This window comes from Motacilla alba, chromosome 6 (assembly GCF_015832195.1).
Source record: "Motacilla alba alba isolate MOTALB_02 chromosome 6, Motacilla_alba_V1.0_pri, whole genome shotgun sequence".
NCBI lineage: Eukaryota > Metazoa > Chordata > Aves > Passeriformes > Motacillidae > Motacilla > Motacilla alba.
Genome location: NC_052021.1, coordinates 11020573 through 11045694, shown reverse-complemented (window position 1 = coordinate 11045694; position 25122 = coordinate 11020573). Strand labels below are relative to the sequence as shown.

The window sequence follows — 25122 nt, the reverse complement described above, 5'->3', positions numbered from 1 at the left end:
AAATTGCAGATTTCCCATCCTTTCATGTCTGTTTATGCAGGATTTGAGGCCGTGTTTACGTTTTGGTGTGTTCTCGGTGGCTGTTGCAGGTAACGGCAAACGCGTGCAGTGGCTGCGGGGCAAGGACGGCGAGGTCTGGGTCTGGGTGATGGGAGAAGCCCCGGGGGACAAACCCTACGAGCAGATCTCAGAGGAGCTCATAGCAGAGCGGGCCAGGCAGCAGGCACAGAAGGAGGCAGAAGAGCTCTGGTGAGGATTTAAGAACCTGAGTTCAGGGTTCACTTGGCATAATGGGAGGCATGACCTGGTAGAAAGGTGGGAGGTAATGGTGGATAAAAATGGAAAGTATGTTTTGTGAACGTTTGCCTTCACTTGTTTTGTCAGGTTCTCAGCTTGTTAAAAATGTCATTTTGTTTTTATTGAACACTGAAAGCCAAAAACCCTATTTGCAAAAAAAAGTGGTGCCAACTTTTTTCTCTCTTGGGAATTTAGCTAAACTATTGACCAGCCTGCAAATAAAGAAAAATGAAGAAGTCTGATTTTGAGATGATTAAATTAGAAATGCTTGTTATATCACAGTTCTGAGCCCACAATGGGGGTTTAGTACATAAAATCCTTTTTGAAATTGGTTTTATTTGCAATTTGGTTGTATTAATTTTTATTCTAGCAGTTCAAAAACTCATTATATGAAGTCTCATGCGGATGTTTGTAGCAGGGCCTTTTCCAGGTTTGGGGGAGATTCAAAAGTGTTTTGATGCTAGATATTGTTAGGAATTAGGCCACCTGCCTCACACAAGTTCCCTTTGTAGTGCAGCACTGAAAAGGGACTCTTTAATATCAGGTGATTCTATGTTATCCTTTTTCATATGATATTATTCTTGCTTTGAGTGCTTGCATATTGAAGCAGGGATTGAAACCTTCAAACTGTGCTCTGAATTCCTCTTACATTGTCAGCATGAATAAACAATCTAGCATAACAATTTAGGAGACATTTGTACTGGTATTTGAAAGACAAGAAATTCCCAACCATGCTTTGCTAGACTAATAGAAAAATACAAGGTATGACTTAAAGACATCCAAGAAGTACTTGTCAAACTTAGAAGTGCTATTTTAATTAATAATTTATAAAAAATTGTAAATTGTCTGCTTTCTGGATGGTTTCTTTGAATATGATTTGTGGTGGGGTTCTTGTTAAATAATTTTAATTCTTTGCTTGCATCTTTCCATGAAGTCTTATGCTAATTATTTATTGCAACCAGTGAGTAAGTATTAATCCTCAATTTAAGAGAATTAGTGCATTAAATTTTTGTTTTCACATCCTTTTCTGAAGGAGACAAAAGGAAGCTGAAATAACAAAGAAATTCCGTGATGCTATGGCTCAAGAAAAAGCCAGAATAGTGGCAGAAAAATGGAAAATAGAAATGGAGGATCGGAAAGCAGCCAAACTGGAGGAAGAAAAAATTCAGGAGGAACTGAAGGTTTGCATAGAGAAATTTAGGTTTTTTTGTAGTGTTTTCATATAGATTCACAGTTCTTGTCACCTTCAGTGCATGCTTATTAATAAGCAACTTTAAAATCCAGAGTTGTAATTTTTCATTCTGGAATATACAGATAGCTACATGGTGTTCAGCAGAACAGCTGGGTGAGTGATGAGAAAAAATTACAGGTCTCATTCAGAAGTGCCAGAACAATCAAACTGGTTATTCAGCTCACACATTAACAGAATTGTTCAGTCAGCTGCACTGGATGAATCATCCTGGGGAAAAAAAAGTACAATTGGAAAAGATCTCATTTTAAGTTAGTTTGCTTGAATGTATTCTGTGTATTTTGGATGAGTTTGTTCACATAATGAACTTCAAAACTGTGTCACTACTTCCTTCAAAATACTAAGGGGTGGATCCTTCCCCTACTCAACATATGGGAAAAGTCCAATTGGCTTTTCTGGGAGAAGTTAATTTGCTTGATTTTTATTGACTTCACAATTAACTTTTTGTGAGCTCAGTTACAGTATTTTAGTGTTTGTTAGAAATAATATTTTTTTCACATTTTCTAGTTGAAAATAACAATTTCAAAACTAAATAGGAAACACCTCTGTCCACTCTTTTCATATTACTTGATAAAGATAAAAACTTGTTTAAAAATGAGAAAGTGGAATATAATGGGTTCAGTGTGCAGAGAAGTCATGACATTCCTCTGAGGCTGGGATGTGCATGCTGGGACTGCACGTGATTGGTGAGACTGAGTTTCCATGGAGAAACAGTGTAGAAAATCTGACTCTGAGGATCCAGTAACTTCCATCCACCCTCCTCTTCCCTGCTGACAGCTTGCTATGTCTCTTCTTCCTTCCTGGTGCAGTGATTTAAGGTATGGAAAGAGGGGATAGACTTTTCCCATTGTCCCTTTGCGATGGGAGGAATGCTGAAAACTTAGTGTTAAGTTTATGTGGTTTGATTGCAAATAGCAAATTTCTTATCACTCTGCAGACTGTGGGCCTGGGATTTGAGGTGGTTGTGGAGCACAAAGCCAGGGCAGTTCCTGCAGAGGAGGCTGATTTACCTTTGCACAATTAATTTGAATTCACAGGAGAGAATGGGGCCTTTGAAATGTGATGTCAGTGAGTAATGAAAGTATACCTTTCTGCTTTATTAATGTATGAATAATGAGCACAGCAACTAATTAAACACTCTGCTCTCTGGAAAATAAAGCCCTCTTGAACAAAGGCTGACAGTGTTCACTTATGTCTATGTGGCTGACTCACAGGACACTTGATGGGGAAAATGTCCACAAGCTCACTGTTACTGTTCTGTTTCAAACAAACTTTTTCAAAGAGCAGAATGAGCAAGTTGTGAGGCTTTCAGTGGCCAGTATTCATAGCTTTCTATTAAGGAAAACTAGTTGTTCAGTTGATAAAATGAAAGGACATGGCACTAAATTCTGCTCATGTTCATACTGATGGAAAGGTAATGTCACAGTGATCTGTGTTTCCACTGTTTCCCAGGACTCGAGCAGGTGTCCTTCATCCAGCTGCGTGCCTGGTAGGAACACTGCTGGAAGTGGGATGAGATTATGGTTCAGTTTCTACTTTGAATTTCAAATACTTTGGCCAGGATTTCTTTATCTGTCTTCCTTAAGTTGCCAACATATTTGTTCTGTTAAGGAAGTAGAAACCCTTACTTTCCCAATGGTTTCTCTTAAATCAAGCATTTGAAGATAGAATTTGCAAACATTTAAATAAATGGACGGAAGTTTTCAAAACAAGACCCAGCTGAAAGGAACTCCTGACTTAAAGAATTGGTTTGGAAACCAGATGTGATGCAGTGATTGTTTCTTTAAATGCCTCTTATCAAGTGCCCTCCATAATTTCCTGTATTAATGCAACAACAGAGTCTAATTCCACTTTCAGCATAGGCTCTTCAATTAGGTCTATAATATGAGACCTACTGGGAGAGACTTGGTCTGGCATAGGGTTCCACCAGCAGAAATCCGAATGCAGGATTGATTCCTGGTACTTTGACACCACTCCTTTGCTACTCAGAAAAGCAGCTTATCTGTTACACGTTCTTGAAAGATCAGATCTTGTACACTGTGCATGGTATAGAGACAGGGAAAGAAAGTTGTGTTTCTGGCATCTACATCCAACCAGAAGGAAGGAATACAGCTAAGGTACAGGGAAAAAGATGAATTAATGAATCTGCTAATGTGTGACAGAAGTGATTGATAGAATGAAGAAAAGAGTGTGGAATTTGATGTAGATCCATAGGCAAGCTTGCTTCAACAGATTTAAAATATTTAACACACTGGTAATCATACTTCTGTGATGATGACCAGACCATGTTTAAAGAGGTCTCCAAACTGAGGTATGGAAAGTCCACTCTCTGCTAATGCTTCATCCTCTTGAAGCAGTTTGACTTGGGAAATTGAAACTGTCTCCTTTCTGCTGGCATGTTTTAATTCTAACTATATTGTGTCACAAAAACTCGTTTTTAAGATGCTTTTATTCCTCTTGACCAATCATGGGACGTTAGTGCTGTCTGCACTAGATAAATGATATCTTACATATCAAAGTGAGTGATGATCCATATTTCCTTTTCCAACACTATTCCAAAAGTATTGCTTTCTTTGGTGTTTCTAAGCAGAATTGCCTTTAATTTATGATGCTAGAGTATAAATGTTGACTACTCTATTTTTGCAGTTTAAGGACAGCTATTCTTTTACGCACCTATTGCAAAGGACAAATAAGAGAGCCAATTACTATCATTAATCTTTTTGCTAATTCACAAAGGCTATGAGCTCATAGGCATAATTTTCTACAGTTATCAGTAGCTGTCATTAAGAGACTGAACAATGTGCAGAACTAAGGCAAATTGAAGATGTGTGTGTCATCCAGCCAGGGGAGGGTATCCTTCAAATATATTTAGAAATAAAAGAGCTCTCTCAGTTCAGTCTTCATGTGGTCTACATAAAGCAGGGGAATATTAATAGTAAAGTACTCTCCTTATGACAACATCAGATACCTGCCAAATTTAATAATATAAGCACAGTTGACAGCAGAGCTAGATTGCTTCTTAAAAATTCCCTGGGAGATGAAATGCGTCTCATCAAAGAAGATAGGTTCAGAGAACAGAACAATTAGTGCTTCTGTTCAGGAAATATCTAATTAACCTTATGCTCAGTAGAAAGAATACACTTTCTATTGAGCTTGGATAAGCTTTCAACACATGCCTGAATGCTTTACTGTGCCCCCAAGTGCTGTGGACCTGATTCTTCAGAAAATTGCTGCCAGATGTAGAGTTTAGGAATACAGTGAACTGTCACCATTGCCATTTGGAGTACTGTGGGCTTCTTATGATAGAGCAGTGAGCATTCTGTCTTGATCTGAAAAAACTTGTCTCCAAGTAAACGTCAAGCACTGTTATCTCCAAGTGCAAATAAACTGTAAGTTCAGCTCTGTGCTTTTCTGTGCCAAGAAAACATTGAACTCTTTCCCAAAGACGGCATATTTATAATCTAGGAATATGACAACAGCTTCTTGCTGGGGTTCAGCACCCAATTCATTCTGAAAGTGCTTTAGTTGGGTTATTTCAATGGCAATTACAATAATTCAGTAGTACATAATTTTGCTTCCTTTTGGGTCACCACAATTCAGTACTACTTTTTTTTACCCCTATGCTGTTGTCTTTTGAACAATGTTGTAAATGAGGAAGCTGTTAGTTTTGGTTGGGAACTGGGTGTTCAGGTTTTCTCTATCCTACTTGTAATTGATAGTAATTTTAAAGGAAAATATCTTCCTCAGTGACATCAGTAATGATTGTGCTTCTGAAGCCACTGTCTTCAGTCTGGATTGCTGGTAAAAACTAGCTGAGCTCAGGTGTTTTCCATGGGTAAATGGGAAAATCTGAGCCACTAATGAGGGTAGCTTAGATGTTAGGAATTCAAGCTGTGAAGAGTCTCTAAGGTCCAGAGGCAAACTTTAAGTAGATTGTCACTGGATCTTTGGCAAATTACTCGAGCAGAGCCTGTTCCAGCATGTGCAGTAAATGTCAGATCTTTCCCAACCAGGAACAGTCCTAAGCTTTGCTTTCCACCTTATGGAACACAGGGTCTTTGTGATTGGAGTAAGTTGGTACCTCCTTGTATGAGATGTGTGAGTAGCATGTCCTGGGACACACCCAAGGCAGAAATCTCATAGCTTCTGCATAAAGCATGAGTGCAGTTCATATGTTTGTCTCTGTGCAAATACATGTGCGGTGAGGTGATGCAAAGCCTGTGTTCCTTTTGAGACACTGGTAGTGGAGAAAAAATAATGCCTCTACAAACACTTTCTTTTCTGATGCAAGTGAGAGAGTTTTCTCAGAAAAAGTCTGGGAAGGAGTTGGACATATTTCTGCCTTTACTCAGAGCTCTGTTGGCACCTGTCAGGTGGGTCTGGAGAGACATCTGATCTCTGAACTCAGCTGGCTGTGTCAGCCATGCTGAGAGCAGCCTGTGCTGCAGCCGGTGACCCTGGGGTTTTCAGATTTCCTTCCTCAGAGCAGGGAGTCCCTAAGGGCTCTCAGCTGTGTTTTAGGGGGCCTGACTGTCTTGCCTGGCCCAGGTGGTTGCTGAGTGGGCTCAGGAGGTTCGCTGCAGCTGTAGTGCGTCCAGCTGGCTGCCAAAGACACTTCCTGCCAGCCTGAAGCACTGAGAGAATCCCAGGTAGTGTTTGCTTCAGAGACGGCTGTTGTAACAAGCACGCCTTGTGGTTTTGCCCTGAGCTGGAGGAGGGTGGTCATTCAGTTGCCCTGCAACCTGCAAGACTCCCCAGAAAGACCCCAAGAGCTGTGGCAGCCAGAAGCCCAGTTTTCCTCTGCAAAAAACCCCAGTGCTCTATTTTACCTTTTCCTCAGTGTATTTTTTAAATCCTTCTGTAGCAAAAACTAAATGATGACCTAATGTCCTTTCATCTGCCTTGGACTAAAACATTAAGACTTAACCATTGCTAATATTAAATATTATTTAGAGCTGTTCATAGTAAAGCTGTCAAACATGGTGAGATACACATAGGCAGAAACAAGTTTGTGGTAAATTCTCAACTGCCAGAGGACATATAAGATCATTTAGCAAGTTCAAATTCTCCAGTGGAGTAAAGGCTGGAGAGGATTACTGCTGCCTGTAGAATTGCCAGTGTGATTTGTTTCAGCAGCTTGATATTTCTCAACAATTTGCAACTCTGAACTGAATTGTCACTTCCTAATTATTTTGGCAGAGCTAAAAGGGTCAGGCAAAGCATACAATCTCTCTCAACTGTCAGGCAGAAGATAGTGTTTGTAGGTATTACAGCTCTTCACTCCCAGCTCTGATGTGCAGGATTAGATTCCTGGGGAGAAGCAGACAAACTGCTTGCTGTATTCTTCCAGTGGAGTAAATTAATTCAATTGTTGTTCATTTTAAATACAAACACACACTGTTTAGTCATACTTGACAAAAGGATGACTGTTGTTTTCCTGTGTCATACCAGCAAGGATTGTTTCTTCTCACACACACCTTGAGGGGGTTGGGCAATATACCTGCACATCTATGCACTAATTTAATAAATACAAGTTAAATCTTCTCTTTTTGTAAAAAGGAAAATTATGTGAAAAAGTTTTGGTGAATTCAGAATCAAGTGCCCGTGTTAAGGTTTTGTTGTCTCTTCTTAGACTTAAATCTCCTTTTCACTTAAAAAGTGGGATTTTCTTAGTTGGCATTGTTGCCTTCCATTAAGAATGCAAACTCTACCTGAATTCTGGTTTTTGATATGTGTGGGGGTGCTTTTTGTTTGTTTTTCTTAGACCCTTTCATCCTTTTACTAAAAATGTTTCAACAACAGCTACATTGAAAAACAAGCCCAAATTTACAACAAAACTCTTGTGTGATTCAGGGAAACTGCAGTGAGATTGATTTTCCCCCTGTCCTCTATTTTAAGTTTACCTTGTGGCTTAAGATGTTGAATAGAAAATATTCTGATAACCCAGGATTGCTTCTGTGTCTGTCCATCTTCCTGAAGGATAGACTGAATGTATTGAATTTTTTTAGGTAGTGAAGCTAAGTGAATAAATATTCTCCTCATAAGAATAAAGAACAGCTGATCTCATATTTTTTTCAAGAAGAGAATAGAACTATTTGCTTGCAGTTAAAATGTGCAATCCCTAATTCTACAGAGATATTAAAAAATATGATTCTTTTTTCTGAGGAAGCTGCTTGGCTTTGAAATTAGCGTTGTCTAAAAGCACTGACTTTTCAAAAATAATGAACTGTCCACTCAGCTCATGTCTTTAGGAGCCAGGAAATAACAGTGGAAGGATGATGCTAGAAATAATCCAAGATAGTAGCATTAGAATTGACTGAAGAACAATACTAGGCTTTTATTTCTTAGAAATAGTAAGAGCAGTCTAATGTATTGTTCGCAGAACCATTAGAACATTAAGGCCTGGACCCTTAACCTTCACCCTAGAAATTTCATTGGATTAGCATTTTGCAACAATCTACTTGGGCTTCCCATACTTATAGTTTAGGTCAGGTAACTAGGATAGTAATTCAGGGTGATTTTACTCAGGGATTTATAAAAAATTCTAACCTCTAAGTTTGTTACCTGTAAGGGTATAGTGCTGGTTCCATTACAAAATTAAATAAAAACTGGTTTTTTTTTTGTAATTCAAGTTATTTCAACAATATGAATAACACTTAATGAAGTTCAGTTTTGAGTTTTTTGTGGGCTTCAATTCAACTACTAAACTATTAAATTATTTAAATCTACTTCTACACTACCTAAAGGATTTTGGAAAACTCATTGGCAAACAGATACAGATTCCTAGTTCTGCATAAATTGAGCTCCTATGTTATTGATAATGTGAGGGAGGCCAACTGAAGAAGCAGTCTTTCTCAGATTTCCATCTCTTTTAAAGCATTCTTGGAAGGGAACTTCTTTGGCTTGCTACTCTTAATTACATTTTACAAAATGACTGTTTTGCACTGAAGGATCTGCCTTTTCCTCCAGAATGTAATGATCCTAATTTTTGGATAATATTATTCCCTGTGTTGGTTATGATGACACACTGGGACAGTTGCTAAACCAAGAACAGCAGTAACTCATTTTCTGAATTCTAAGGTTCTGTGGATGGTGTGTGTAGTGCTTGAAGGCAGCAGCATCTTCAATAGGAATACACATGGACTTAAACCAAGCTTTGCTTACAGGCTGGAGAATAGCACAGGCTTTGGTGCCATGTGATAAAATGCTTTCTGCGTAGTTTTCAGATCTTAGATGCTTACATGTTCCTCATTCCTTTGATGCATGTGGTCTCAAAATGTACCCTCCTCAGGAGTTCCTAGGAGGTGGGAAAATTCAGTAATGCCAGTTTTGAGAGGTGAGAAGCCCAAAGTTAGAAGACATAGGGATTTGTCCAGGGTAATGCAGCTTCTCTGTGATAGGAAGCAACTGAAGCAGTGTCTCAACTTTTGGCACATTCTTCCTCTTTAGTAACTTGTGGCTTACTTCATTTTCTGTAGAAAAGAGAGGAAGAGGAAAGACAGAAAGGTGAGGAACTAATCAGGCAGCAAGAAGAAATCCGGGCAAAGGAGCTGTACCTGAGCCTCAAGCAAGCTCAGCAGCACAGTCAGCACAGCGACGATGACCAGGAGTGGGAAGAACAGTGTGAGTAAAACTACCCTCACAGCACTCGTGTATTTCTGAAAACAGATAAATGCTCACTTACAGAATGGAGAAGGTGTGGCCAAAAAAATCTCTTCTACCTAGTGCAATACAAAGTGCTGTATTTTTTTGGTGGAAATTGCCAGCTTAAAATTACAAACAGAAGTTTTGGATTTCTTCCTGAATCTGTGTCAATGCCTTGTAGAAAAGTTTTTGTGTACAATGACTGTGATCATTAAATTCTGTCTAATGTACTTAATGAACAGTTTTGGCTTAGTAATAATAACTCAGGGCACAGTTATTTTGACAGCTTGTCCTCTGCTATCTTTGAAGAGATAAAATCTGTCTTCATCAGTATTTTAATTGCTTCCATATGGTAGTGGGGTGAAACTATGATATCAATGCTGAAACTCACTTCATTCCAAAAGATTACAGTAAATCATACTTAGATTGTTGCTCTAAAAAAACCACCTGATGATGATTATGATCTCATTCTATGGAAGTACTCTTCCTTTTTAGATAGCCTGAAATTCTTTATGGGTATCATAATTGTGATTAATTTCAATTTTTTTGGTGATTCTAAAAAGTGTATAAGGAACAGGACAACTATATTATTATACAGATGTATACATTAATACTGTAGATAAGTAATGGTCCACATTATGAATAAATTTCAAAATATACAATTAGTTTATTTTATGGCTTTAGTCGTCACTTCATTAATTCCTGAGGACTAATTACTGAAGTGCTATTACCTGGAGTTGATCTGATAATGAATCATTCTGTACAAGATGAATTAAATCTATATGATACATTGGTGCCATTTTCCAAGCTCATAACAGAGTATGTTAATTTCGATCAATAAAACCTCTGCATATTACACTGTCAATAAACATAAAGTGATTATTTTCTGGTGAATTATCTAAATGCAGGTGTACATGTTTATATGGAAAAGAAAACTAACTTTCTGTATTTTGGGTATTTGAGAGTAAAGTGAGTTGAGGGAAAAGTAGCCCTTTAGTTCTGCAGAAAACAAGCATCAACTGACAACCCAGCATAGAGGATGGTATTATGTACTTTAGGATTTCTTTGATACTATATAAGGAAAGAAAATACATTTCAATCATAATGTTAAAAGAAAAAAAAATAATTCAGGTTACCTTTGCATTGAAACAAAACAAAATAATGCAAACACTACTTAAACCAGGTATCATTTTCTTACTATTGCATTAATGAGGTAACTGATGTTTTAAATTGTTGCCTCTGTTTTCTTGAGGAATGCTGTTTGTGCAGGGTAGACATCAAAAGTGCAGTAGAATGATTATGGGAGAAAGGAGGGAGAAAAAGGAATAAGCCATGGAAAGTTTTGACCAGGAGTTCTGTAATGGCATTTTTGGTCTGTTAAAACACTTGTCACTGCATCACATGCTGGTGGGGATGGTCTACCACCAGTACTTTTTCTTGTGAAAGCTCTGGGGTATTCTGTATGCTCTGGAGGAATTCTATCACCTCCAGCCCGTGTGCCTCAGTACCTGCAGGCCTGTCCCCTCAGCCAGAGGGTGACTGAGAGCAGCTCAGGTGGCTCAGAGCTGCTGAGCCTGGTCAGCCGCAGTTGCTCTGCCTCAGCACCTTCTCGCCTGCTGCTGGGTTTGTAGCCTGCCATAAATTCTGTGCTGCCAGAGTTATGCTGTTAGCAGTAATTGATTTAGCATTAAACTAACTGCAGACTAATGACTGGAGTGTTCCATATCCTTGTTTATCCTCTTATGCTTATCTCAGTGTCTCAATTTATCCCTGCTGGTTTGAGGGCTCAGAACCGTGCTCCATTAGCAAATGAGTGTAACAACTGAAGATAGGAAGATGCAGTGTTTAGTGCCTTATCTGACACCAGTTTCTGGCTGGTTTAGACTGTGCTATCAAACTTTGCACTGCGTTTCCTCAGGTGTATTAATGTCTTCCGTTTCCTTAACTTTACTGCAGGAGCCAAAATATGCAGCAGATAGTAACAAATATTTGGAAGTGAGAACATCTGAAATTGCTATGAAATTAGTACCTCAGGTTCACCAGGTACTTTATTTCAGTTCCAGCTATATTTTTCTTTTTATGGTAATCCTTCCATTTTGTCTGCAAGTATTCCTGTGGGGCACTGAGAGGAAACTTAGTGAAGTTAGGCAAAGCTGTCCACGAGTCAGCTTTTCTAAGTAATAAATAAATGCATGAATGCATAAGAGTATTACAAGCAGATGTAGTATTTACTTTTTTTTGCCACTACAAACGTGCAGTGGAGACTATATTGTCTATTAGGAACAAGGCCAGGCTCCTTTGGATCTTGCCTCCTTGAAGTGAACCCTGCCCTGTTCCACAAAGCTGGGGCTCAGTGCTGTAGGGGAGCAGTAGTGCTAGAGCAGGTATTGGGAACAGGAATGTAGCAATGATATTGATGACACTACTGATTTGTTAGTAAATGGAATTCAGAATGTGATGGGGATTCATCTCTCCTCATCACATTATCCCTCAGATATTTATTGCCAAGGCAATAAGCAAAGTGGTGCTAATATTAGTTTCTGTTGTTCAGTTCAGTTTGCTTCTGCTGTTTGCCAAAGAACAATAATGGCCCATAGAACTACTGTGTTAACTGAAATACATGATTTTAGGGCTTTTATTATACTAAATAACAAGTGCAGAATAATTTGGGAAATCGGTGCTAAAAGGGAAAAATGATATTGTAAGAGCAATTACGCACTTTGATTTCATATAAAAGATGTATATTGGGGTATTTTTGAGGGCAGCTGTAAGTTAGTAATTTGAGCAGGGATATTGGTTGGCAAGTGAAAAGATGAATAGTGGAAGACTTATTCAGAGAGTCTACTGTTCAAAACTCTTATTTTTGAAACTGAAAAGCAAAACTAAACTTGGACAACAGAGAATTAGCAGACTAATTCTCATTAGTTTTGGACATTTCTGTGTGCTTTCCCATTTTTAGGTTTCTAGTTGATTTAAGTGTGACCTCTCTTTGAGAAAGCAAAAAAGTGTCTGTGAAACATGATAGGAAAATGTGTAGCACAAATATTCATCTGATTGAATATTGTAAAAGGCATTCTGTTAATACACTGCCAAAGCCCTGCAAACTGCATCGGGTAGGGAAGTGCTCAGATACCATCTGACCAGCTTTATTAATCTCCAGAAAAAAGTTATTCCAGTAAAAATGAAGACTGAGATGAGTGAGTTGATCTATTCTTTTGCCTTTCCCTGAGCACCTACTTTTGGTCTCTCTTGGAAGAAGGATACCAAGCTGACTTATTATGGCTTCATTTATGTTGTTGTATTTTTATGTTCTTCTACAAATCTTTTTATGAATTTATTTTTGCCTGGCTTTTAAAGGAATTCATTGGGTATTTATCTTCCCCAAAAATTCAAGTGAGTTTACTGGCAGGAGCATTGATAAAATGCTGAATTTTAAAGTGAGTGGTCCTCAGTTTAGCTATGCATTAACTAAGCAAGTGCTCAACCTTACATATATGTGCCTTCTGAACCCCAATAGTTCTCACAGTGCATTGTTGAATAGGAATGAGATTATTCATGTGCTTTCAGATAAGATTGCTGAAGTCATATTGCAGAGTATTTGTGGGAAGTTATATTTTCCATTTAAGAAAGGGAAAAAACACTGAGTGATTTGTATGTGTACTCAGAAAATCTGCAGATTGATTTTTACCTATTAGTGATTTTGAATAGCTCATAATCAAGCTTCCAAGAATTTTTAACAAGGGGAAAGCTTAAATTAAAAAAAAAATTAAATTATGATTGGTATTCATAGCATATGTTTGGGTTTTTTCAGCTTTCACATATCTGACAGTGAATCAAAAATAGATTGATTTAGAAAATAGTTTATAGAAAATGGAGAGCTCTTAGTCTTTCACAAATTATTTGATCAAGTTCAGCTGCAGTGCAGTATGAATTAATCCTCATCTATATAAAAATATTTGGTATTAGAACTTTGCCAGGACTGCTAATAGGGATTTCCCAATCCTAAGAAAATATAGAAGACAAAAGGCACCTTAGTTTAGCATAGAGAAAGAATAGATTCTCATAAACTGTTAATGGAAAACAAGGTGATCCCAAGCCAACTCCTCTAGGATCCAAAGAGCCCCTGCATACCCGGCTTTGTGATTTGCTCTTTGTTGGTAAGAGGAAGTTCACACTGCATGTCACAGAGACATCTTTGAGCTGCCTTTAAACTGTTCATTTCTAGTACAACCAGACTATGATGGCAGCATGGGCCAGTCTTGGATGTATTTACCCATTTTCCAGAAGGGCTTGGTCATCCATTTTTGGCCTGCTGTGCTGAGGCTGCAGTCATAGTGGTACGCACCTCTCGAGCAGCTCATGTATTTCCACACAAGCTCCAGTTCCAGGAGGGCAGAAATTTATTCATTTTATGAGCACTGGAGGATGCACCTGTTGTTGGTACCAGCAACACCAGAAGAGAAAACTGGTCTTGGAGCTGGTCTTACAGGACCTGGCTGAACTGTAGATCTCCCATGGGCTTGACAAATTCCTAATTTCCCCACCTTGTCAGTCCTTACATTATTCCATTAAATAAAAGAAAGAAGTAAGAGTATGTAAATTATTATTTGTAGTAATTCTTTATGCTAGACATATGGATCTGTTATGGTGATTCAGAGCTTTTAGGTTTTTTTTTTTTCCAGATATCTCCCCATTGAGAATACTGACTGACTACACTACTAGTATTTTTCACAGGGGTCATGCCAGAAGTAAATTTACTGTAAAAGGACAGCGAGCTAAGAAAATGAATCTGTTTCTACTTAAGTCAGTACTAGAAGTCCTGACTACTTTTGCTTTCTTGTTACTGGAAAGGTTATGTCTTAAAATACAAGTATTGTAGAATTTTGGCTTCTTCTATCTTAAAATATTTGTGCTAGACTTGATCCCGACATAAAGTTCTCCCTCCTAGTGAGATGGTTCTAAGCTATAAAGAAATATATGAATAGTAATGAAATTCTATTGTAAGAAAAACTTTCTACAAAAATACACCCAGATTTACCTTCAGACTCTAAGTGACTTTCCCAAGATAGATAAATTTGTGGGAAGTGTCAGTATGGGAGGATGGTTCATGTGGTATATATAATTTTGTCTGGGGTGTAGTGAAAAACTTTTCTGTAGATTCCTGACTGTGATGGCTTTATTCCCAATACTATTTCTAGTCACCAGACATAGTTATTGATGCCAGTGACTTTGATTATTTGCTCAAAAAGCCCCTTGACCAATCAGAGATTTAATGAAACTTAGGATAACCTAGGAACATAGGTCCACAGTTGAAGCTGTACTAGACAACTTCTAAAGGCAGAGGAAAGAGAAGGATGTTTTTGGGAGTAACTACAAGGAAGGGGATAGGGAGAAAATTAGGAGTCCAGTAATAAGAAAAATTGATTGAGATCCTATGCATCTCTATGATTAGTGATACAATTCAGATACCTTTACTGGGAAATTTGAATAACGTGAAGGAGATGATTTTGTATATAAAATCTCAATATCTGTATACAGCCCTCCCTATCCTTATGTGTTCACGGACACATACACACATGTATGGGTATGTAAATAAATTTAAACACACATACATACATGTATATGTCTGCATAGAGAGGGCTGCATGTCATACTTTCAAAAGGTTTTCTGAATATTGATATTTAATAGTCGCTATTGATATTTAACTATGCTACCTCACGTCATACGTTTGTGGTAAGTACTAAAGTTTGATAGTTTGGGAAAATGTAGTTTGGGTCACTGACTTCTGATGGTACAGATTTGTTGGCTAGCAAAAATACAATAGGAATGACTTATGAAAAGAGTGCCTAATATTGAGGAGAGGGGGGCATGAAGATACCTTGCCTTTTTCATTGCCAGGCAGCCTGTACATCAGTAGAAAAGAGTCCTAGAAAGCTCCAGGCAGTCTGCCCTCAATCTGAATATTGTGATGGTGGCAAACAGTGGAGGGTTTCTAGATATCTTGCAAAGTTGCATCACACTCCTCTTCCTTGCAGTTTCTCCTTGTGCTGCAAGCACAAAGTTCATCTTGAAAGTGACCATTATGAGTGGTTTTATAAGGGATAAATCACAGAAATACTGGAGCCATTGAAGCACTATATGTATGTGATGTTATCTACCCTTAAAAATAATGATCTCTAAGATAAATAGTGAAGTCTGTTACTTGTATTTCCTCTGCTGTACATTTGTTTGTTACTGTGTCTAGCCAAAGCTGCAGGGTCTGTAGTTAAGTGAAACTGAAGTCCTGCCAGTTGTATATATGTGAAGCATCTATGACTCATTTATTATGCTATCTTGATGAGCTTTTAGTCCTGCATATTTTTCTGCTTATGATAATATTATATAATTCTCAGCTTAAAAGTCTTTTCCTTTTCCCTCATTTACCCACAAGGTTTTATTTCATTTCATTTGGCTTTGAGTGCTTTTATTTCTTGATTCCATTAAACCTTCTTAGAATTTGGGAGTTAAATCCAGTTATACTTCTGCTTGCTTTAAATGGGAGTATAAACCAGAGGGATGCAAGCAGACTAATGAAATGCAGCTATCTGGTATATTATATCATGCATTCCTAGTCACAGGTATAGTCACAGGGGACTAGGAAATGGAGTGCTCACTTTATGAACTGGGTATGATCTAAGCCAGGATAGTCATGGTAGGATTGATAATTGCTACTGGAGGCCATAGCTAGCTTCTTTAATATTTGCTTCACTGCATGTTAAAGGTTTGTTTTGCACTGGAATAATTTGCCTGCCTGCAGTTATTTGTGACTCAAAAACATCATCCAAATGGAGCTTGAGGCACCAGAAAAGAGCTGATAGATGACAAATATTTGCAGTAGAATTCTCGGTGCATTTAAGTTATACCATGTCAAAGACAGGATTGTTGGAACATTAACTTTAAAATGAAGAAGCTTTAGTAAAAGATCCCTGAGCCCCAGTGGCCCGAACAGCAGTCTCATTTCAGGTTACAGAAATGGGTAACTCAGTGGTTAGTGCCGTGGTTAGGTGTGTATTAAATCTTCCAGTACAAGTTCTGGTCTTCCATATACAATTTCAGAGACTGAAGTGTGAGGCAGCCCCATCCACAGCATCAACATGCCCTTTCCAATGGCTGTTAATTTATCCATTGTTACTGAAGCCCTTTTTAGACTGTGAATTTCAAGTTGGAAATGTCTATAAGTACCATGACAAAGATAGCATATGCCTTTCAGAAAGCAAACAGCACTGACAAAGTGCAACCTACAAGTCAGTTTTTATAATGGCGAATTTTGGGAATTGACTCTTCAATTCTAGTTATGTTCATAGTGGCCAAGAACACTGTTAGACACAGACTTAATTTAAAGCAGTAATTAACATCCTTTCTTGAAACATAGAACTTGGTGCACTTCCAGGGGAAAAGATGTCCCCAAGCAGAATTTCTCTTATTACAGCCAAAAGAAGTGTCAGATTTAATCACAATATGTAGAGGTTCAGTTATTGCCAGTAGTGGTCAGATCATTGATAATTTGAGGCTTCTTCTAGAGGTGGGCCTGGGTTTGAGGCATCAGGGAAGCCACCCAGTTATCTGCCTTTGGTAATGTGTCAAAATTTATACATTCTTAAAATCAGCTCATCTAGGAATAAGGGCACTAAGCTGCTCTGTGAGCAGAGGGCTAAATGGCTGTTTGGATTTCTCAATCTCTCCTCCCGTTCATTCCTCCCAGTGCGCCGCTCCAAGGCTGCTGATGAGGAGAGGAGCCACAAAGCGCGCAGGGCGCGGGACGAGTACCGACGGCAGTCCCTGCGTGCCATCCAGAAGGGAAGAGTGGCTGGCCTGAGTCATTTGTTCCAGGGGACAAACCTGAGCAATGATCAGGAGATCAAACTGAACAACAACAGTGCAAGTCCTTTGCTGGCTCCTGCAGCGTCCAGGTTGGTTTGTGCTGGAGTGGTTTTGAAACATTTTCTCTTGGATTGATCCTTCTCCAATCCCTACAAGCAGTTCTTCAGGTTTTGGGAGTCCTCAGTCTTGCTATTTCCTCATGATCAGGAAAAAGAGTGTTTAAAGGAAAAGAGAAGCACATTTAATGCAAACTAAATGTCATTTATCTTCAGGCTGATTTCTTAGAATTCACACAGAGATGACTCCTTGAGAAGACAGTATGAGATCAGTATGTGAGGCTGAAGTCAAACGGGCAAATTCTTAGGCAAGTCTTCAGCCTCAAGCCTAAAACTGCCTGCTGCTTAACAGCATTTTTATTTTTTTTTTTAACAGAGAGCAGTCCTAAGTTTCAGAGGCTTTTTTTTTTGTGGCTTTTTTCAGGCAAAACTAAGTATCTTAGTAGGTATTTATTAGTCTTTCATTTGACTATTTAGGGGCACAATTAATTGCAGGAGAGGAGAAGAATTCAAATTGGAGGATGATTCCTATTAACTAAAACACATTAAAAGCAGTAGAAAGAGTAAGGCAGGCTGTCAAGCTGACAATGCAAAGGAAAGATAAAGGTTTAAACTAAACATTTCCTCTATTGTGCTTAGTGGTTCCTGTTTGGAGACACAGTGTATTATAGCTGATACTGATTTGGAGTTTTTGCCAGTAAAATGGAATTTACTCAAGAAAAAAGAATTGCTTGTCAATATTTACATTGGAATAAAAATGAGCTACAAAAGGAAAGTTGACTGAAACATCCATTGTTGTAAATTATTTTCTCAATTTGAGTTCTGTAAGAAAATGTTTAGGATGCCATTGTAAATATAAAAATCACACTCCTGTGGTTTCCATAAAAACACAAAGTAAATTTAACAAATTTTAAAAAGTTAAAGTTGTTCAGTGAGTTGTACTGAGCAGAAGTTACGCTGACCATTTTGCAGCTGTATGCTTTGTCAATATGTAAAAAGAGACTATTATTTATGCTGTCCCTTGTTTTCACACACTGCTGATGCTCTGTCTTTGCGTGCAGTAACATCTGGGAGCGCCCTTCTCGGCCCTTCTCCCGAGACGTCATCATTCGCTGGTTCAAGGAGGAGCAGATCCCTCGGCGGGCTGGCTTTGAGAGGAGCACCAACAGGATTGCTCAGTGGTTCCATGGTAATTCCCTGATCTCTCATTTTGTGTCTAACAGAGCTGTGAGCATCTGCTCAGGAAATTAATCTTGCCAGCTTCCATCCCAAAAAGCAAACCCTACTGATATGGTGAAACCGAGTGCCTGTTAAAACAAGACTTTTGCACCTTTCCTACTATTAGCATACAACTCTCCTGTTTTCTTTTTACTAATTAAGTAGAATGATGTGGGACTCATGTCACCAGAGGTTCTTTTCAGGAATATTTTGGCCAAAATATACTTGCTGCAAAATAGCAAGTCAAGTGAGAGTATTGAAACCAAGATAGGGGAAGAAGAACTCCAAAATTAACTAGAAAATACTACAATGGTGTGGTAGGTAGATGACTGATGTTCAAGTTTTTGATTTACCTGATTTGCAAGAATGACTCAAACTCATATCTTTTTAATCATTGTTTTACTTTATAAACTGGGGCAGCATTTTTTGTTTCGTGCTTTCCTTTGCAAACAAAAATTATTAATTTTTTTCCTCAAAAATAATTGAGAGTGTATAATTTTAGGCAGTTTTCCTGAAATGGGACATATGCAGATCCAAAATTTGCTGTCTTATCTGCTGGAGTTGCTAGCATCTCTGAGACTTTTGCTTTGTACAGCATTAGCAATGCAGCTGAATCTTTGATATCAAAATCACAGGTAAGAGGTCTTATTTTCATAGGTAGCAATGATCTTTATAGTCAGTATTCTTAGACATTAAAAAAAAATTTCTGGTTTAATAGCTGACATAATTGAGGGACCAGCAAGACTTTAAAGTTAAATCTCTTTTTGTTTTTTTTTCATTGCTCCTTTTGCTGCTTTTTTCATTGCTACTTTGTTCAAAGCACCAAGCTGACCCTCATCTGAGTCATGATTCTCTAAGGCTAAGGTGACGATGTGTGGGCGTTCTGAAGTGAGTCAGGCAAGGAAGATTTCTGAATATGTTTAGTGTTTCATGTATTTCAGATTTCTGTTTATGATACACAGATCCTTATGTGTTAAAAGACATCAACAAGCTGCTATTTTCATTGGCTTAATTGGTCAAAGACACTGAAGTCAGTCACGTGTAGCTTGTAAATTCTAAATACTTTCATTTCTTACGAACAGTGATGCAGACAGTGTTGATTGTTTCCTTAGAGAAGACATTTGGTGTGGTTGCTTTCTGAGAGACAAACTGATTAAAATTTCATTTGTGGACATTTGCCAGATGTGCTTCCAACCAGGATCTTTCTGTATGATCCAATGATAAATGCGTGTGGGAAGGTCACATCCATATAAATTCATGTGAGGAGTTACAAACATAATTTATGCTTGAAGTTAAGGAGGTATCTGGGCTTGAGCCAATGCATGTGCAGTCTTTCTACTAATTTTGGTGGCTTTTGGATTAGTTTGTTAACCACTGAAAGAATTGAGATGTTCATGATAATTCTTTATTTTCCTAGGTCATGCTCTTCATATCTTGATAAACTGAGTACAATGACTTATAAAAGCAAGCAAAGTACCTAATTTTTCTTTCTCTCACTCAAAGAGCCTGACAAAGACAATCAAGTTACACTCCCAGCCTAAAGCTCAGTAGTTTCCTTTGCCGAGACTCCTGTGAGTGCTGTTTTGGTACTTATTTGCTGCATGAGTTGTTTTGGCTTTTGGAGCTCTGGTCAGATTAATTGTTACAATTGTAAATTGTGAACAACTCAGCTGACTTGTAACGCTTCTGTAGTGGTGGAATCTAGAGAGGTCATTACAGGTGTGATAATTAGTGTTTGGTTAGTGTTATCTGGTGCCTGTGTTACAGTTTGTAATGGACACAAACTCTGAGGAAAACCAAACAAACAGAATCATAGATTGTGCTGAGTTGGAAGGGATTATCACAAGGATTATCGAGTCTGACTGCTGGACCTCCTGTTATTCTGTATTGTATTCAGGGAACCAGGATACATTATGAATGATTTTTGTCTGTGAACAAATATACAGCAGAATATATTTGACTTGTATAAGAAATTGGCAGTACAAATGAAAGCCATTCTGCAAAGCCCAGAATTAGAGCTGACAGCTCAAGCCACTGGGTCACCTCAAGCATCTCTCACAACAGGTATAATCAGGTCCTTCACATCCTTGAGCAACTTCTGTATTTTCTTATATCTCAGTTTTGGACTATAAAATGGGAGTTTAATATTCTGCCTCACGTTAAGAGTTTTTTGAATGCAATGCACTAAGAGAGTAATTGCAGCAGTACTGAAAAAGTAGATATCAGTTTATTACAGAATTACTTGTTTTTGCCAGGGTCAGTAGAGCTTGGTTTGCCTGCTTTGACTGTCAGGCTGTTCAGCCTTTTAGCTGAAGTTAAGCATTAGCTGATTCACTGTCTGCAAATTGTACTGTGGACATATAACTTATTCTAGTTATGCAGAGATGAAGCTGTGAGACAGATGTGTGTAGCTAAAGTAGTAAAGTACAAATCATAATGCAAATGTCTTTATCCTCATATATTTGGCTTATTTTCCACTTTAAGTCATCAAACCAATCTGGATTCTGTTTAAAAATACACATTGTCTGAGGCATTTTCATGGTACATGAAACACGGTAACATATGGCTTGCTTAATGTACCTGAAGTTTTCCTTTTGTCTTCATTTGAAGAATCACTACAAAATGTTTCATTTGAAGCAGGGTAGTAAAATCTGTAGTAATAAAAGGTCTTTCAAATCAGAACATTTCTTTCTTTATTCACAAAAAGTTACTTCTTAAATAAATATCAGCTTCAACTTCATCCATCTCTATTTGTCTCTTGAAATTATCATCAGTTATCTAAATTCCAGCAGATATTTTGTAGCTCATTTGAAATAGGCTTTACTGTTTTCTTCATTAAAGAAAATGATGTTAAGGATACAAATTGTAACATACAGCTGAATTCTAGATGTAAATTCAATTATTTTTTTCTCTGTTTGAATAATAGATCCCTGTCAAAACCCAATTCATTTGCCCTTCCATTCTAGAATAATTTTCTTAAGTTTGCAAAGAAAAAAAATACATATCTATTTTCAAATGTTTTATATAAATTAAAACCAACTTCAATTCTGTCCTAAATCATAAAATTATGATATGATCTTTACTTCATTTGGTTTGTGAAGCAGTGAACCTCTTTTTTAAAGTAGCTTATGCCCACTTTGTGGCCAAAGTGCTCAATGCTCAATTCTCAAACAAATGAAAACAGTTAAAACGAAGAAGAATCAGAGCCAGTGATTAAGGTGGCACCAGGACTATCTTGGGATTTAATGTAATCATTGTCTATTTCTTTTATATTGTCTAATAGTTGCCTTAGGTTTGAGTGAAAAGAAATATGATTTAATTTTTTTGACTACGAAAACTAAGAAATTGGTCTAAATTTAATTAAAGGTAAATTCTGTATAGTGTGATAACAAGAAAGGTAATAATTGTATTGTCATTTCCTACCTGCTAATTGATGGCTATAAGCATATTCATCAAACTTATATGGGCATCCTAATGTTGTATTAAGTTGTATGAAAGGTTTTTGTTAATTTGAATTAAGAGCATTCTGTGCCAAGATGCCAGCTGCTGATATGCTTTGAAAGCAGGGAAGTAAATCGATGTTTAGTATGGGAGAGCTGTCTCTCAAACAGGCTGGAAAGGGGGACACATTCCTTGTTTTTCTAAGTTTAGCTTTGAACAGGATTTTTCTTTTCAAACCCCTGTGGGACCCATGCTGAGTAAAGGGAAAGTTATCAGTCTTCCCTAAATGTTGAAGAGTTTTGTCAAACTATCACAGACATTAGCAAATTGCGGTTTTCAGTTTTTTGCAGGCATAAGACACTTGGGATAGAATTCCATGCAGGAACAAAACTAAAGACCCTTCCTCCCCTCAGTATTTAACCAAATGTTGCTGGTGACCGAAATGTGTATTATTTTCATATTTACTCTTTCATTTGTCTTTTAAACTTTCTCTTGTGCTTGCAATCTGCTTCAGCACTTTTTTCCCCCCATTCCAATTAGTTTGTCCGCTGTTACTTTTGATAGTTTTGATATTTTTAACTTCAGATGTTAGACTCACCCTCGCATACTTTGCTCTGCATTTGGTTATTTTCTATTCAGAATATAGGGGTGCAGGACTTCGCAGAGGATGTTGATCTCAAAATATTTCCCCAGGTTTACTTGAGAGCAATGTTTAATGATTGTTTCTGTTTATACACAATACAACAGGGATCTCTCAGGCGTATAGTGAGCACAGTACAGAATTTATTCATTGCCTGTCTGTGGGTGGCTGTGGGCTTGCTTGCCAAGCGTCTGCTGCAGCACTATCAGATCTCCACTTGCCTTCAGGTTGAAAGGAAAGTTCAGAGGCTGATATCACAGATCTGGAAACATGAGGTAGTTGCCCTAAAGGCTGTATCTTTAAAAAGTAATTGCAGGAGCATGGGTGCTATTGTGGAGAACCATTTCACCAGGGGAAGTCAGAGTGGTGATGCAGTTAAGGGAGTGGGGAGCTGTGGAGGAGATGATCAGAGCAGATTGAAGGATGGATTAAAAGAATGCTGAGAGATGAAGGAGCTGAATAATCTCTGAGGTCAGGGGAGCCAGGGAAGAAAAATTTCAGTTTATCAGGAACGTGTTGCAAACGTTTACAGATCAAGGTTTAACCTGAGATGGCTAATGCTGTTTTCAGGAAGAAACTTGTTTTCAAGAGGAAAATCTAGCATACCAAAAGAGTGATAATGGTTCTGCAAATCAGGTGTTCTCAGTAAAGGAGATATTTCTGAAAGTTTATTCATTCTGAGTCCCTGAACAACAGTGAGGGCACTCAGAATATTCATATAACTGAACTGCGGGAAATATAACATGTAGTTTGTGTTATAGTATTTTTAAAAGACACAGAAATGGCAATGGTTTGTTTGAAAAACATCTAACAGTGAATAAAGTTTGCTGCTTTGAGCACAAAAGCTTGCTTTTTCTTCTGCTCTTGAAGAGGAACTTTCTGGTGTTTCAATAAATGCATTTTAGGAAGATGTAAAGCAAGTGTTGTAAATCTAGCAGAAGTACAGCCTTCTTGATATTAATGATCTGTTTTCTAATTCACTGCTTTATCATTATCTAGGTTTTACATCTATTTGAGAAAGTGTGCACATAGACTATTTGCTTAAGTAAACTGACCCCTAGGGGTTTGGGATTTTTTTCTCTTCTAGAATTGTAGCTGGTAATAAAAAGATACAAAGTTTGTTTAAAATCTCCTGAATTCACTGAGAGCTTTTCACTGTCTTCCACAGGACTTAAAGGATGCAAAAAATAGCTATATGCAAGGCTTGGTATCTAAAACGTCCTGTGGCTGGGAAACATCTGGAATGGAATCAGAGAATTTCTGACTCAAACGAAAATTGTGAATATCAATGCATCTGTTGCACACATTTGCAGGACAGATGCAGTTCTCTAATTTATGCAAGTAATGAGGAGGGGGAAGTGAGATTAAAAAAAGATGTTACAGAATGTAAAAATTTATTTTGAACCATTGTCTGGGAAAGATTAAAAAAAAGAGGATACTTTCGAGATGATAGATTTAGAAGAGAATTATGTCTTACTTCCTTTCCTAAAAAGGTAGAGTTCTCTGTTCTCTGCCAGTCAGTTCTCAGAGAGGATGGACACAGTTGTGATCAGTAGTTCAACTGTGGCTTGTGGCTGCTGCAGGGATACAGCCAGGTCAACACAGGCTGCCAGATATTGCCACCTGGTTGATTTTGTGCAAAACAAGTAATGCCACAGCCAATTAGTATCAATCAGCATCCCCAGTCTGTGTGGTTTTCTCAGAAAAATTAGGTAGGAATGGAAAGTACCTTTATTGGGAATCTTGGCAGGAAGAACAGATGTGGAATAAGTTTAGACACCAAATTACACTCTCATCACATAAGCCTACATTGGAAAACGTGTAGAGTAGTTTGGCCTGAGTGGGAAGGCAGGCTCAGCTGTCACCTCTGTTGTCCCCATCCTGTGGTTACACAGAGCACAGGAATTTCCAAGGCTGCTTGTTCCTGTGCTTTCCCCCACTGCTGGACTGAGGCACAGAATGATGATATTCCTGTCACAGTGGTGCTGCAGGATGAATGAGAGCCCTCTGGTGTATTACACAGAGGGGGTGCTAAACCCTCGGTGAGGCTGGAAAATCTGCCTTGCATTTGAAGCACTGAGGATTGGCTCACGTTGGGTTTGTACCATTGCCTTTAAATAGTAACACTATTGTAATTTTACTTCAGAATTATTAGAAAGCAATAATTTTTATAGCCTACACGTACAGGTTTTAATGCAGCACCAGACATGAATCAGTTTGTCCTTGCAATTTTATATATATTCTTTACATGGGTGAATATGAGCATGAGAGCTGTTATTAGAGTCATGATAATCTCTTTTACTTCCTGTGAGATGGAACATTCTTTTTCTATATTTCCTGAACATATTCTTATCAAACATTTACTGGATATTCTGATAGTATTTTTCAAAGATTATACAGTATTTGGAGTTGAGGTCCTATGATGGATTCTGGTACTTGATTATTTGTGTCCTAAGTCAGACCCATAACATGAAAAAACCCAAATGCTTCCTCAGCTTCAATTCAGCTCTTGGCTTCTTTTTTAAGAAATGAGAGGTGTTTTTCTGTTTTCTGAGAAATAAGATGATCCTTCACACACTAATTCATTCCACTTAGGTCATAATGATTGCTTCAGTCTGTCAGTTCTTTTGAAGGCTTTGGAATTGTTTTTCGTACACCATTAGAGCTCCAAAGTGTCTACGCAGACAGGTTATTAGCAAACAAAATAAATGTTTTAG

General features: G+C 37.9%; 1 protein-coding gene across 2 annotated transcripts in view; it reads left to right on the top strand.

Moving 5' to 3' along the window:
* Positions 1-25122, top strand: part of SH2D4B (SH2 domain containing 4B) — an 81202-nt gene that overhangs the window by 31021 nt on the left and 25059 nt on the right. For both annotated transcript variants that reach the window (XM_038140523.1, XM_038140522.1), the window contains 5 exons: positions 90-249; positions 1331-1478; positions 9025-9169; positions 16932-17139; positions 18168-18295. In XM_038140523.1, coding sequence (XP_037996451.1) covers positions 90-249; positions 1331-1478; positions 9025-9169; positions 16932-17139; positions 18168-18295 — 789 coding nt within the window. The remainder of the gene's footprint in view (positions 1-89; positions 250-1330; positions 1479-9024; positions 9170-16931; positions 17140-18167; positions 18296-25122) is intronic.